Source organism: Odontesthes bonariensis, chromosome 22 (assembly GCF_027942865.1).
Source record: "Odontesthes bonariensis isolate fOdoBon6 chromosome 22, fOdoBon6.hap1, whole genome shotgun sequence".
NCBI lineage: Eukaryota > Metazoa > Chordata > Actinopteri > Atheriniformes > Atherinopsidae > Odontesthes > Odontesthes bonariensis.
Window position 1 is genome coordinate 29,232,202 of NC_134527.1, and position 13,498 is coordinate 29,245,699.

The following is a 13,498-nucleotide window of genomic DNA, read 5'->3' on the forward strand; positions in this document are numbered from 1 at the left end:
AATGTCCGACCGGCTGAAACAGACTCCGGAAAGAAATGTTCACCTAGAATTCTGCGCTCCCGCAACTCATGTCTTGTCTAAAAAACTAAACAAAAAACCTCTGCCCTTTCAGGCTGCTGCTCCACATTTACAGTAGCCGATAATGTAAAACAACCTACTGAATCAAGTATTTGCATTAAGTTCATCATCTCCCTCAGGCTTCCCTAATGTTATCGGTGCACTACACTGTACCCATGTACGCATCCAAGGCAAGGCAATTTGTAGAGCACAATTCGTACACAAGGCAATTCAAAGTGCTTTACAGCTACATAAAATCACAAGAAGGCAATAAAATCATTCCAAAAAACAAAAAAAATCATTAATTAATTCATTTAAAGCGCTATGCAACTTTCAGTAATACGGGGTTTGTTTACCATGCAATACACACCCCAAAGCTGTAGGGGGAGCTCCGTAGAAAATAAGGCGACAGTCTAGCCAGACTGTCGTAAACCCACCAGAGGCAATTTACGGTTTATTTTTCAAGACACTGGCAGAGAGTTGGAGACACAGCCCTTTTACAGACAGCCGTTCCACTTCCTATTCGCCCCATTATAAAAAATTTGGCTGCAGTTCAGTTGATTTTGTCTGGGGGAGCTGGCGAGCAAGTGCAGAATGACCATTTTCCATAGGGCTGGCGCTAATAACTCAAAAAATGTCCCCGCTAGCGGCTGAAACCTGAAAATAATACTGTGATTTCTGACAGAGGGATGTGGATTTATATCGAAAGTACAATAACCTGGGAGTTATAGCTTTCTGTTTTCTTACAGGTCTGGCATTTGCGAGTCAGTATCCGCTAGCATCTAGCTAACGGAATCTGAAGAACGCACGGCAGATTACGACCGGCTGCTTTACGGCACTCGTCCACTGTGCCAGAGTGCTAATCTGGTGCCGCTAACAACAACCAAAGCTAAACCAGAGGCTAGTCAGAGAGTACGTAAAAGGACTGTGCTGAAATCTGTAACTATTTGAGCTAACACCTCTCTGCTAGCTCAGCGCTAGGACTGACCATGCCGTAAAGTGATGCCACATGCGTGACGTCACTCGGGATGCAATACTGACAATAAATGTGTATTTTAAACAAACTCTCCTCATAATAGAGACTCTCTGGTTGGAGAGCCGTCGACAGCTAATGGAGAGGGGGTGTGTCTTATCAGGCTACCTGGCTCAGCCCTTTACGACCTGCCGTGAAGCAGTAGTTCTCGGCTCTCGTGTGTCGCGAGACTTCCAGAGGTAAACATAGCACGCAGCGCCACAGGCAAAGTTGCAAGCGCTGTTTCGGTCTAGGGCCACCAGATGGAGATGGAAATGTCACCGTTTTCATCAGAACGGGTCAGCCAAGCAAACTGATGATTGCCAAGCAATTTTTTGACCATGAAAAAGTTGCATTGTGCCGCTTTAAAAGTGAAGAGTGCAGATAAAATACTTTCAGGTGTCATATGCACATCTAAATAGAACTGTTTTCAGTCTGGATTTAAACATTGTCACATTGTCCAGGCCCCTGCTGGACCCGTGGAGGCTGACTATGTACACCGAACATTTTCCCATATCCTAAATGTACAGGTACACTTGGGGATAATTGTCCATAGACTCTGAACTGGATTTCTCATTTTGAAAAATACCACATCAACCCCTTTGAGTAATGCTGAGCAATGTTACATTTATGCCCTGTGAAACCTTATCATTGACTCCTATCCTCTGTGCATACTGATGATCTGTGATGGAGGTCATTTCATTTCCAACATTGAGGCTAAATGGCCGGGATCAGTTCATGATTCTAGGATCTTCCGAGCATCCTCACTGGCACAGAGGTTTGCACAAGGCGCGAGAATTTTACTTACCCGAAGGAGTGTACTTTGGAAGTAAGGAGTAGCATAGGCAGAATTTTGGTAATCTAATGAGAGGTCAGGTGTAGAGGTCATCTTAAGGAATTTAAAGTGCTCGTCATACTTTATTATAGATAGCCATATAAGGCACATATTGCATCAAATTGCCTAAAGTCTTAACACATGTATATCCATCCAACATTTCTCTTATTCTGCAGGAGAGTTCAATGGTGTCCTGCTTGGGGACAGAGGCTATGCATGCTGGCCGTACCTATTCACGCCATATCCTGATCCAGGAACAAGAGCAGAGAGGGCATTCCACCATGCACATGCACATGCACATGCACATGCTAAAACAAGGGCACGGATACAAATGACCTTTGGCCAAATTAAATACAGGTTCATTGCTTAAAGTTCTCAGGCACCATGGCTGCCTTCTGACAGAGCCATCTTAAATTAATAGTATACTTCATATTTTATACATTTTGTCTTGTGGACAACTTTTCAGGCTCAAGTCTTTTCTTCGTTGAGTTCTCGTGCCAGAAAAGACTCAGTTTCTCCTGACACAGTGAGGGACCTGTACAGGGACACATATTTCCTTTGATCCTTATTGTTGGGACCTTTGAGTTAGAACTTCTTTTCATAATTTAGCATTGACACAGTAGCAGTTTAAGTCAGAGCAAGTGTAAGAAGGCTAAATGGACAGAGATGATTTATAACTTTCCACACATTTAGGTCATGGCACCCCACTGTGAATATAAATGTAAAAAATACATTTCTAACACGTTGCATAAACCGTACAATAATGACAAGTTTGAGTTCAAGTTGTGTTTGTAGTGATTGTTCAAGTAGTGATTGTTTAATTATTATTACATGTTTCTCAAGCTGTGGAGAGCAAACAGAATTAAATACAGTTCACAACACGAAATTATCCTTTATCTGAATTTATACTCTCCAGTTTCATAATCTCTAGCTTGATCTTTTTTATTTTCAGTTTCTTGTGTTCCATATCTAGTTTGGTGCTCTCTTTATTGGACAAACACATTTCTTCAAAGGCTACTTACCACTCTGAAATATTTTCCTGTACTTTACTTTCACCTGCTGCCAGGTACGCTTTTGGCTGTTAAGATTGCTCCTGTTGAGATGTAACAGTGTAAAATTAATATGTGGGTCACACACTCACGATATTATAGTCACAAAGTATGATGATGCGTGTCGATTATTGGGTTATTAATAAACTGAGCAGGGCCAGTATATGTGTGCAGTACATCTCATACAGAGACAATTCAGCATGCTTTATGTAAACAAATTATAACACAAAGAGGAGAGCATAAATACATGAGGACAGTAAAATAAATGTCTAACAATTGACAATGGTATGAAACTTTCTTAACTTACGCGTTTAGTCTGTCAGCAGTTGTCGTTTTCTTCGCTTTATTGATCGTAGCTGTATTACCATTTCTGGTGATGACACTTTTAAAATCCTCATACAGCTCCATCAGCATTATTTGTTCAGCTGCCGAAAAAATAGCAGCTCTTGTCTTGCTCTCCTTTTCACACAGATCTCCGTTTTTCCACCATCCACTCGTCAGGGCTTCTTGCGTTCCTCGTGCACTCGCACTTAGCTAGGCTATGTAAGCCTCGCTTGGATTAGCCTCACCGAGATGCAGCTAAAATGTCTTCGAGGAACGACTTGAGGCTTAATTGGGAGATGGCGCTAGTTCAAGCGACGCTTACCGGCTATAGCCTGGCTTTCTTTAGCTACCTTCTAGTTCAAGCTGAGTTCAGATTTTTAACCGTTCTTCTTTGGGCCCAAAGACAATGAGCTCTGTTTTTTTTTTGTTTAACTGCCTTTGTTCAACGCACTAAATGAGTGTTTGGGAGGGATTATAATCCCACCGGGATACAGTGATAAAGATTTGTGTGTCATCTGCATAAGTGTGATAATCGTAATCTGAGCACGTAAGTGTCGAACAAAAGAGGCCTCAGAATTGAACTCACAGGAACTCGACATGTTTACTTTGTCCGATCAGATGTGTTATTACCCATAGATGTAAAGTAGTTTCTGTATTTTAATTAAGAATTAAACCAGTTTAATTCTGTGACAGAAGGTCCCGTCCGGTTTTCCAGTGTGTATTGTGGTCGACAGTATCAGACGCAGCACTGAGATCCTGTAACACGACGACAGAAACGTTGTCTGTGTTTAATTGGATGTTGTTTATTACTTTAATGAACGTTCTGGGGCTGTATTGTGGACGATACCCTGATTGGAAAATGTCAACAGTTGTTAACTGTTGTTCTTTGGCTCAAAAGACATTGACCTCAGTTTTTTCTTTGTTTAACTGAAGAAAATTCTGGATGATCCAGTTAATTTTTCCATGTACTTAATGAGTGTTTGGATTATATTCCTCCGGTGATGTAGATTTATGTCGTCCACATAACCGTTGTAGTATATCTTGTTGCTTTGCATAATCTGAACCAGTGGGAGCATGTACATGTTGAATTAAAGAGACCCCAGAATTGAACCCTGAGGGACTCCATATGCCATTTTGTACGATCAGATGCATGATTACCTATAGATACAAAGTTAACCTTTAAACCAGATGTTTATTCCTTCAGTTTCTTTAAAAAACAATCATCTACCTTCATCTCTGAGCACATTTCTGGAGCCATGTTAATGTGTTAAAGACTTAAAACAGCTTTATAAGAGCTTCTTTTTTCTTGTTTTCTGTCTAAATTGTCAGAGAGCGCATGTTTGAGTTGCAACTTTTGTTCCCCTACAGCTGTGCTGGAGTCGGTGTCGCTGGACAAGTTTATACCTGAATCACCATCCAGCAGCGAGCCGGGCGACCTGTCTCCCTGTCGCTCGCCGTCAACACCAAGGCACTTACGCTACCGACAAACAGGAGGTACAAAGTCCACAAATAAGCAGATATGCATTTTATATAACAGGCCGAGCAGGCCGGTTTTAATGCCTCTGGTTTCTTGCAGGCACATCAGGGGAGAACTCTCGCTGCATCATGTCGCCTGCGTCAGCATTTGCGATCGCCACGGCTGCTGCCGGGCACAGCAGCTCGCCAGGTGAGCATGTCTGGTCTTAAAGGTTAAAACACAATAGCTGAGGGATGGACTGCTGGGCTTATTGTTGATTTAATTACTGTTAGGAGGCAGTTAGGAAAAGGACAGAGCCACCCCTGCACCCTTCATAGGAGATGGAGTCCGCATTTAATGAGGAAGAAAAAGAATAATGAAATTCACATCCTCCACTCTGAATATGAACTTTTACCCTCATTTGAAGGAAACAAAAACCTGTCATTTGTAACAACTGCTTTTAAGATATTAAACAGCAGTTATTAAGAAGACGTTGTCCATACCATCAGAGATGCAGGCTTTGAACTAATAGCTGATAACAAGCTGGTTGGTCTCTCTCATCTTTAGTCTGGAGGACGCAGCGTCCATGATTTCCAAACAGAATTTCAGGTTCTGATCCATCTGCCCACAGAACAGTTTTCCTCTTGAGGTTTGGTCCAGAGAAGACGGCAGTGTTTCTGGATCATGTTCACATATGGCTTCTTCTCTGCTGATTTACCTAATTAGTTGCAACATGTTCCTCCAGCTGTTTCTTTTTAGATGTACTTACTTTTCCAGCCTTTTGTTGCCATTGTCCCAACAAGAAGTTATATGTGAACGTGATCCAGAAACTCTGCCGACTTCTCTGGAATAATCTACAGTTTATCTCTTTTCCCAACACCTTTAACACGTAGTTGACCTTAATAAATTGGTCTGTTTTGCAGTGAAGTCGTCTTTTTCCTTGTGTTTCCCATGATGCTTCTGTCTGTTATAGATTTTAAGTGACATGAACTTTGAGCCTTAAAGCTGCAGTCTGCAACTCTTTTTCAAGCATAATGCCTGGAACTGTCCGGGGATTCTGAAAGTAGTACATTAAATACCCCAATACAAAAAAAAAAGAGTTCTCTAGGTCCCCTATATGTCCCGCTAGGTCCCTCCAAAGCCAGCAGGTTTGTTTACAAAATTGCAGACCGGACCCGTAAAAGGTAACCAATCAGGTTACGAGCTGGGCTCTGCTGCCTGTCAATCACCGATTGTGCACGCGCGATACAAGGTAGGCTCGTCCCCACGCTTATTTATCTGGACTATTGAACTTCATTACGGGCTAGTCTACTTACTGCGTCTTCCATGATCGCAAATGACAGGTGAGTTGATGAATGAGGAGTGGTGCATCTGGCGTGCACGTAGACGTGCACAAGTTCTCATGTGTTTTGATGGGGCGGGACAGGAAGTTGAATAACTTTTTATTTTTCGGTAAAAAAATAAGCATTTCTTGCATTTTGCGACTACGGAGGTCACCGTTTTCAACTTCAAGCGTTCTGATAGATCATGTAAACTCTTAAACTGCCAAAAATTAGGACTTTACGTATGACAACAACAAATCCTGCAGACTGCAGCTTTAAGGACAGAACTAAAAGAAGATGCTGATGTCTTTATCTGTTGGCATGTCTCCTGATTTCTCTTATTTTCCTCCTTCAAGGTTTTAGTAACTCGGAGAAAGTGTGCGACAAAGAATTCATCATCCGCCGAGCGGCGACGAACAGAGTCCTCAATGTGCTGCGACACTGGGTTTCTAAACACTCCCAGGTGAGTCCACGAGCCCTGTAAACCCACCTGTCTGAGGATCCCGTCACCATTCATATCCGTTCTCTGGTTATGTCAGAGCGGTCGGATGCACATTTCCTGTCGGCATCACACAGTGCGAGCTCCTCGCTCTGGAGACTTCAGTGATGTGGACACAAGAGCAAGCAGACAGGCCGGATGATGAAAAGCAAAAATACAAAACTTCCAGAGGATGTGGGAGGAAAACGAAACCAGGACTGAGCAGGAGCGTTCAGGTCATCACAGTCTGTACGTGTCCAAAGTCCAAAAGAAACCAAAAAAAACTAAAACTGTACAGTTTAACGTGAGCTTTAGAAAGCAGATTAAACTGGAAAAATAGATGACAAAGGAGCCAGATAGAGATGAATCAACACAAGGAGAACGCTCTTTAAGAGTTAAAAATGAAAATAAGACTGAAACAAACGAGTGGACGGCTGACGACAGAAAGATGGTGAACGTCCACCTCTTTCTGCATTTGAGACGCATCAGTGACAGTTTTTATATGAAAATAAGTTTTAGTTTCACTCCCTCTCACGTCTAAAGACAACATCACTCTTTTCAAGAGTTCTAAATATCGGATTAAAGATTTAGTAAGACTCCAGATCTCACAGGGTCACTATTTGTAAGACCACAACTAGATTTTTCTGAGATTGTTTCCCATCATGCACCTGGTGGAAACTCCTAACAACAATGAAGTCGACCGATAAGCAGCTTTCAGCCACAGCTGCGTTTTAAAGTGCAGATGAAACATCGTAGAAACATTCGTGCTGTCGCCATGATGCAGTTAGCTGCTCCTCCTTTTGTTCGGTCCAACTGAGCCGTACGTTGTTTTGCCTCATCGCCATGGTTACTGTCAGCCACAGCTTCCACTGCTACCTGTTTGGAAGTGTAAACAGTGCACGTATCGGTTGAAAACGCAGTCCTGTGTTTGGGTTTTTAACTTTTAGTTCACAGATCCTGACAGATGGCACGTGGACTGAATAAACATGTTTGTGTTTTCCATCCATCCATCCATTTTCTATACCCGCTGAATCCGTCGGGCGGGTCGCGGGGGGGCTGGAGCCTATCCCAGCTGTCATTGGGCGAGAGGCGGGGTGCACCCTGGACAGGCCGCCAGTATTTTTGTGTTTTCTCTCATCCAAATGATAGTAAATTATAAAAGAGTTGATGTTTCCAAAGATGCAAAACAATTGAAGTTGTGACTCAAATACTGAGTGATGTCATTACCAACTATGTTTAAAAATGTCTAATGGTTTTCAGTCATTCTGGTTTGAAGATTCAGTATCGTTCTGCCTGAATAACAAAAACAAAGTTTGAGGCCTGCGTGACGAATAAAGTTAGAGCCTGAGGAGTGAGCACAGTCTCGGTTTGACCCCATCCCCCATCGAGACCACCTGAATGAGCTGGTTGTTGTGTCAGTTTTCATCTCATCCTCCTCTTCCTGATGGAGGTGCTCTTTGCTCTCCCTCAGGAGGCGTGAAAAAGGTCAGCCTCCTCCCCGCGGACGCCGAGCGGACTATCGTTTTCATTTAAAAAAGTTGCTTCTAGATGTTTGTTCCTGAAAAGTAAACTTTTGTTGTTTGGGTCTGTTGAGAGACACAGCTCTGGCTTATTGTGAAGTGATTTTCCCTTAAAAAAGCACAATTTTGTAAAAAAAAAAAAAAAAAAAAAAAAAAAAAAAAAAAAAATCAAGAAAACTCTTCCTATGAAATTAATTTTTATGGAAACGATCAATTCATTTCTGGATCCTTTCCCCGCCCCTGATTTATTTTTTTATTATTTTCTGGTCAATGGCAAAAAATGAGAGGAAAAATAAATTAGATGCTAACACTTGATTTACAGCCTGGAAACCTGTTGTGCATCCAAGGTACAAATTCAAAGGTTTAAACAGCTACACACATAATAAATACCAAAAAGGTCTTTATTCAGGCATAAAACAGGTCAAGTTTATACATAATTGTGTTTCACAACAGATGATTTAATTATTTATCTTTCACTGGACACCAAAGTTTCATGACCATTTCCCATTTTTATTAAACTTTTAAGAAGAGTTTGACCTCATGGTTCAGTCTCCAGAAATGTAAATATTTTTAGAAAGTGTTTTTTTGGTCATATTGACCAGTTTCATTCAATTTTCTGCGTTTATTTAATTTTTATTAGAAGAATACAATCTGTGTTAAAAGGAAACTTCTGTTATTTTTCCAATTGGGTCCAGGGCTCCAGACTAACTTTTTTCACTAGGAGCGCTGTAGCCCCCAAGTGAAAATTTTAGGGGCACACACCATAAATAAATATACTAACCGAATATTCACATTTCTACTAATTTGCACTGTATTACTCATACCTTTGAAGATCAAGCTGGCTTTTGAATTTGGTGAAGGGTAGTTCATCCTTAGCAACGAAGTAGGCCGTGTTAAATTTCAGTATCATTTCTGCCTCATCTGCACTATGATTTACAGCCTCTCGTCTTCTAAAAGCAACCGGCAGTGGCGTTGCTTTTTCATTTGTTAAGATGTCTCGGTATACTCTATGCTTGAGGCATTGTGTTTCATCAGTGGGTCATATTGAAACTGCAAAGTGCCTGCACTGTCGGTCAATGTCAGTGTTGAAGTTCGGTGTCAAAACTGGCCCTGACCTGGATATTTTTTTGCACAAGCTTTAAGAATAAAGGAACAAACCTACAGTACATAGATTTTTAAGAATTAAGTCAAATGTTCTGCAGTCAAAGATACCTTTCTTTTTTTTTTTTTTCAAAACTTTATTTATTGAGTTTTTCCCTTTTCTCAACAAACAATGCGCAATGAACACAACAGGCATACAGACATAAATCCCCTTCCCTCCCCCTCATAACAAACAGTCCTCTCGGAGTAAAACAAATGACTGAATTCAATTCAATTCATTTTTATTTATATAGCGCCAAAAACAACAAATGTCATCTCAAGGCACTTATATAGTAAGTCCAATTCAAGCCAATTGGAATTCAATTAATTAATAATAATCATAATTCATAAAATAATCCAATTCGTTCATATAGAGCCAATTCAAAAACAATTTCCTAGCTAAGAAAACCAACAGATTGCACTGAAAACTTTTTGTTTTTCGGTCCAATCTCCCGGCCTGAGCGGCGTGCCTGAGGCGACTGTGGAGAGAAACGACTCCCTTTTAACAGGAAGAAACCTCTGGCAGAACCAGACTCAGGAAGGGTGGCCATCCGCCTCGACCAGCTGGGGTTTGAGAAGACAGAAAGGGGGGGAGGGCCGCAGCGGCGGCGGCACTGTAACACCATTCAAAGGATATCTGTTGGAACAGGGAAACACGAGTTAATGACCACAATAATATCACATATACATAAAGAGAGTAAAGTGAGGAAAGGTGTGTCAGATGAGGCCCCCCAGCAGTCTAGGCCTATAGCAGCTTAACTATGGGATGTTTCAGGATCACCTGAGCCATCCCTAACTATAAGCTTTATCAAAAAGGAAAGTTTTAAGCTTGGTCTTAAAAGTGGAAAGGGTGTCTGCTTCCCGGACATTTACTGGCAGCTTATTCCACAAGAGAGGGGCCTGATAACTGAAGGCTCTGCCTCCCATTCTACTTTTAGAAACTCTGGGAACCTCAAGTAAACCTGCAGTTTGGGAACGAAGTGCTCTGTTAGGAAAATATCTTACAATGAGATCTTTAAGATATGATGGAGCTCGGTCATTAAGAGCTTTATATGTAAGGAGAAGAATCTTAAATTCTATTCTGAATTTAACAGGGAGCCAATGAAGAGAAGCTAAAACTGGAGAAATATGATCTCTCCTGTTAGTTCTCATCAGAACTCTGGCTGCAGCATTTTGGATCAACTGAAGGCTTTTCAGAGAATATGTGGGACAGCCCAATAATAAAGAATTACAGTAGTCCAATCTTGAAGTAACAAATGCATGAATTAGTTTTTCTGCATCACTCTGAGACAGGATGTTCCTGATTTTAACAATATTACGAAGGTGAAAGAAGGCAGTCCTAGAAACCTGTTTTATATGCGAGTCAAATGATAAGTTCTGGTCAAAAATAACTCCAAGGTTCCTCACTGTAGAACTAGAAGCCAAGGAAATACCATCTAGAGTAACTATATAGCTAGACAATTTCTCCCTGAAACGCTCAGGTCCAAAGATAACGACTTCAGTTTTGTCTGAATTTAGCAGCAGACAGTTCTGAGTCATCCAGGTCTTTATGTCTTTAAGACATGCTTGTAGTCTGACCAACCTATTGGTTTCATCTGGTTTTATAGATAAGTACAGCTGAGTATCATCAGCATAGCAATGGAAATTTATGCCATGCTGTCTAATAATGTTACCTAATGGAAGCATGTATAAAGTAAAAAGAATCGGTCCAAGCACAGAACCCTGGGGAACTCCATGACTTACTCTGGTGTGTGAGGAAGATTCTTCATTTACAAGAACAAACTGAAATCTATCAGATAAATATGACTTAAACCAGCCTAATGCAGTTCCTTTAATCCCAATAACATGTTCAAGTCTGTGTAATAAGATACTGTGATCGACCGTATCAAATGCAGCACTGAGATCCAACAGGACAAGCACAGACACAAGTCCGCTATCAGAGGCTAAGAGGAGATCATTGGTAACTTTCAGCAGTGCAGTTTCTGTGCTATGATGCACTCTGAATCCTGACTGAAACTCTTCAAACAGATTATTACTGTGTAAATGATCACAAAGCTGAGCTGCAACTATTTTTTCAAGAACTTTAGACATAAAAGGGAGATTGGATATAGGTCTATAATGAGCCAACACTTCTGAATCAAGAGTAGGTTTTTTAAGTAAAGGTTTAATTACAGCAACCTTAAAAGTCTGAGGTACATATCCTGTCAACAAAGACAGATTGATCAAATCCAATATGGAAGTGTCAATTAATGGGAAAACCTCCTTGAACAGTCTGGTTGGGATTGGGTCTAAAACACAAGTTGATGGTTTAGAAGAGACTATTGCTGTTGTTAGTTCAGAGAGATCAACTGGGCAGAAGCCATCTAAATACAAATCAGGTTCTAAAGATACTTCTAAAGCTGCTGTACTTGATGATACATCACTAATAATAGTGGGAAGGACTCCATCAATCTTCTCTCTGATAGAAACAATTTTATTAATAAAGAAGCTCATGAAATCATCACTGCTGAGAGTTAAAGGAATAACTGGCTCAGCAGAGCTCGGACTCTTAGTCAGACTGGCTACAGTGCTGAAAAGAAACCTGGGATTATTCTTATTCTCTTCTATCAATGATGAATAATAAGCAGTTCTAGCTTTACGAAGGGCTTTCTTATACATTGTTAAACTATCTTTCCAGACTAACTGAGACTCTTCTAAATTAGAGGAACGCCACTGTCTCTCCAGCTTTCTTGCGGTCTGCTTTAAAGCATGCAGCTGTGAATTATACCAAGGAGCCAGCCTCTTCTGACTGATTACCTTCCTTTTCAGAGGGGCAACATTGTCCAGTGCTGTACGCATTGAAACTATAGTGCTGTCAACAAGAGAGTCAAGTGCTGCTGGAGTAAAGTTTATGTAGTCGTCCTCTGTCATATCTGCACATGGCAGTGAAGAAAAGGATGATGGAATTAATTCTTTAAATCTGGTTACAGCATCCTCTGATAGACACCTTCTATACGTAAATTTCTTCTCAGAAACTGTATAGTCAAGTAATGTAAACTCAAAGGTTATCAGAAAATGGTCAGATAAGACAGGGTTATGAGGGAACACTGTTAACTGTTCACTCTCAATGCCATAAGTCAGAACAAGATCAAGGGTGTGATTAAGGCAGTGAGTCGGTCTGTGTACACTCTGAGAAAATCCAATAGAGTCCAATATAGAATTAAAGTTCATATTCAGGCTGTCATTTTCAACATCTACATGAATATTAAAGTCACCCACTACAATGACTTTATCTGTACTCAGCACTAACTGGGATAAAAACTCTGAGAATTCAGACAGAAACTCAGAATAAGGGCCAGGTGGACGATACACAACAACAAACACAAGAGGTTTCTGGGATTTCCACTTTGCGTGGGAAAAACTGAGAATCAGATATTCAAAAGAGCTAAAACTAATCTTGGGTCTGGGACTGATGAGTAACCCTGATCTGAAAATAGCTGCCACTCCTCCTCCTCTGCCTGTGGTTCGAGGAACGTGAACATTTAAACAGTCAGAGGGAGTTGCTTCATTAATGCTAACATGATCCTCCTGTTGCAGCCAGGTTTCTGTAAGACAAAATATATCAATATGATGATCACAAATCAGTAAGAACAAGTAGAAAATTATTAAATAATAATATACATAATTAAAATAATGTATTAAATAATAATACTAATGATAAGAATTGGAAAAAAAAATAAATAAATAAATAAAATAAAAAATAAAAATAATAATAATAATTTACAGAGTTGCAAAACATGGTCATCATCCTATTTCACTCTCCCATTTCATAGCCATAATGTTCTAGCTGTGGTACAAGATTCTGCTTATCTGTTCCCAGGCATTTGTATATTCATATCATTCATAAAAGTAAGAAAAGGCGTCCATAACTTATAAAAATCCTCAACTTTCCCTCTTACAATGTAGGTCAATTTTTCTAGTGCCAGACTGCAAGACATCTCCTTAACCCACTGTCTAGATTTAGGTCTCTGAGTATCCTTCCAGGTTAAAGCAATTACACGTTTAGCTTGCATCAAACAGAAAGTGAGTAGTTTGCGTTTCTTTGTATTTACAGGAAAATCTTCAGGGTATATATGTAATAAACACATTTTGGCTTCAATGGGGACAACACTCTCTGTCAATTTAGAAGTGAGCTCCAGCACCTCTTTCCAGAACATCTGAATTTTTCGGCATTCCCACATACAATGATAGAGTGTGCCAATTTCTTCAGTGCACTTATTACAAGTATCAGGGATCTCAGGGTTAAAATTATGTAATTTAACTGGG

General features: G+C 40.5%; 1 protein-coding gene across 1 annotated transcript in view; it reads left to right on the plus strand.

Annotated features, from left to right (window-relative positions):
* Positions 1 to 13,498, plus strand: part of rasgrf2a (Ras protein-specific guanine nucleotide-releasing factor 2a) — a 114,819-nt gene that overhangs the window by 74,439 nt on the left and 26,882 nt on the right. The window contains exons 17-19 of the mRNA XM_075456057.1: positions 4,646 to 4,771; positions 4,854 to 4,943; positions 6,412 to 6,518. Of these exons, the coding sequence (XP_075312172.1) occupies positions 4,646 to 4,771; positions 4,854 to 4,943; positions 6,412 to 6,518 (323 nt within the window). The remainder of the gene's footprint in view (positions 1 to 4,645; positions 4,772 to 4,853; positions 4,944 to 6,411; positions 6,519 to 13,498) is intronic.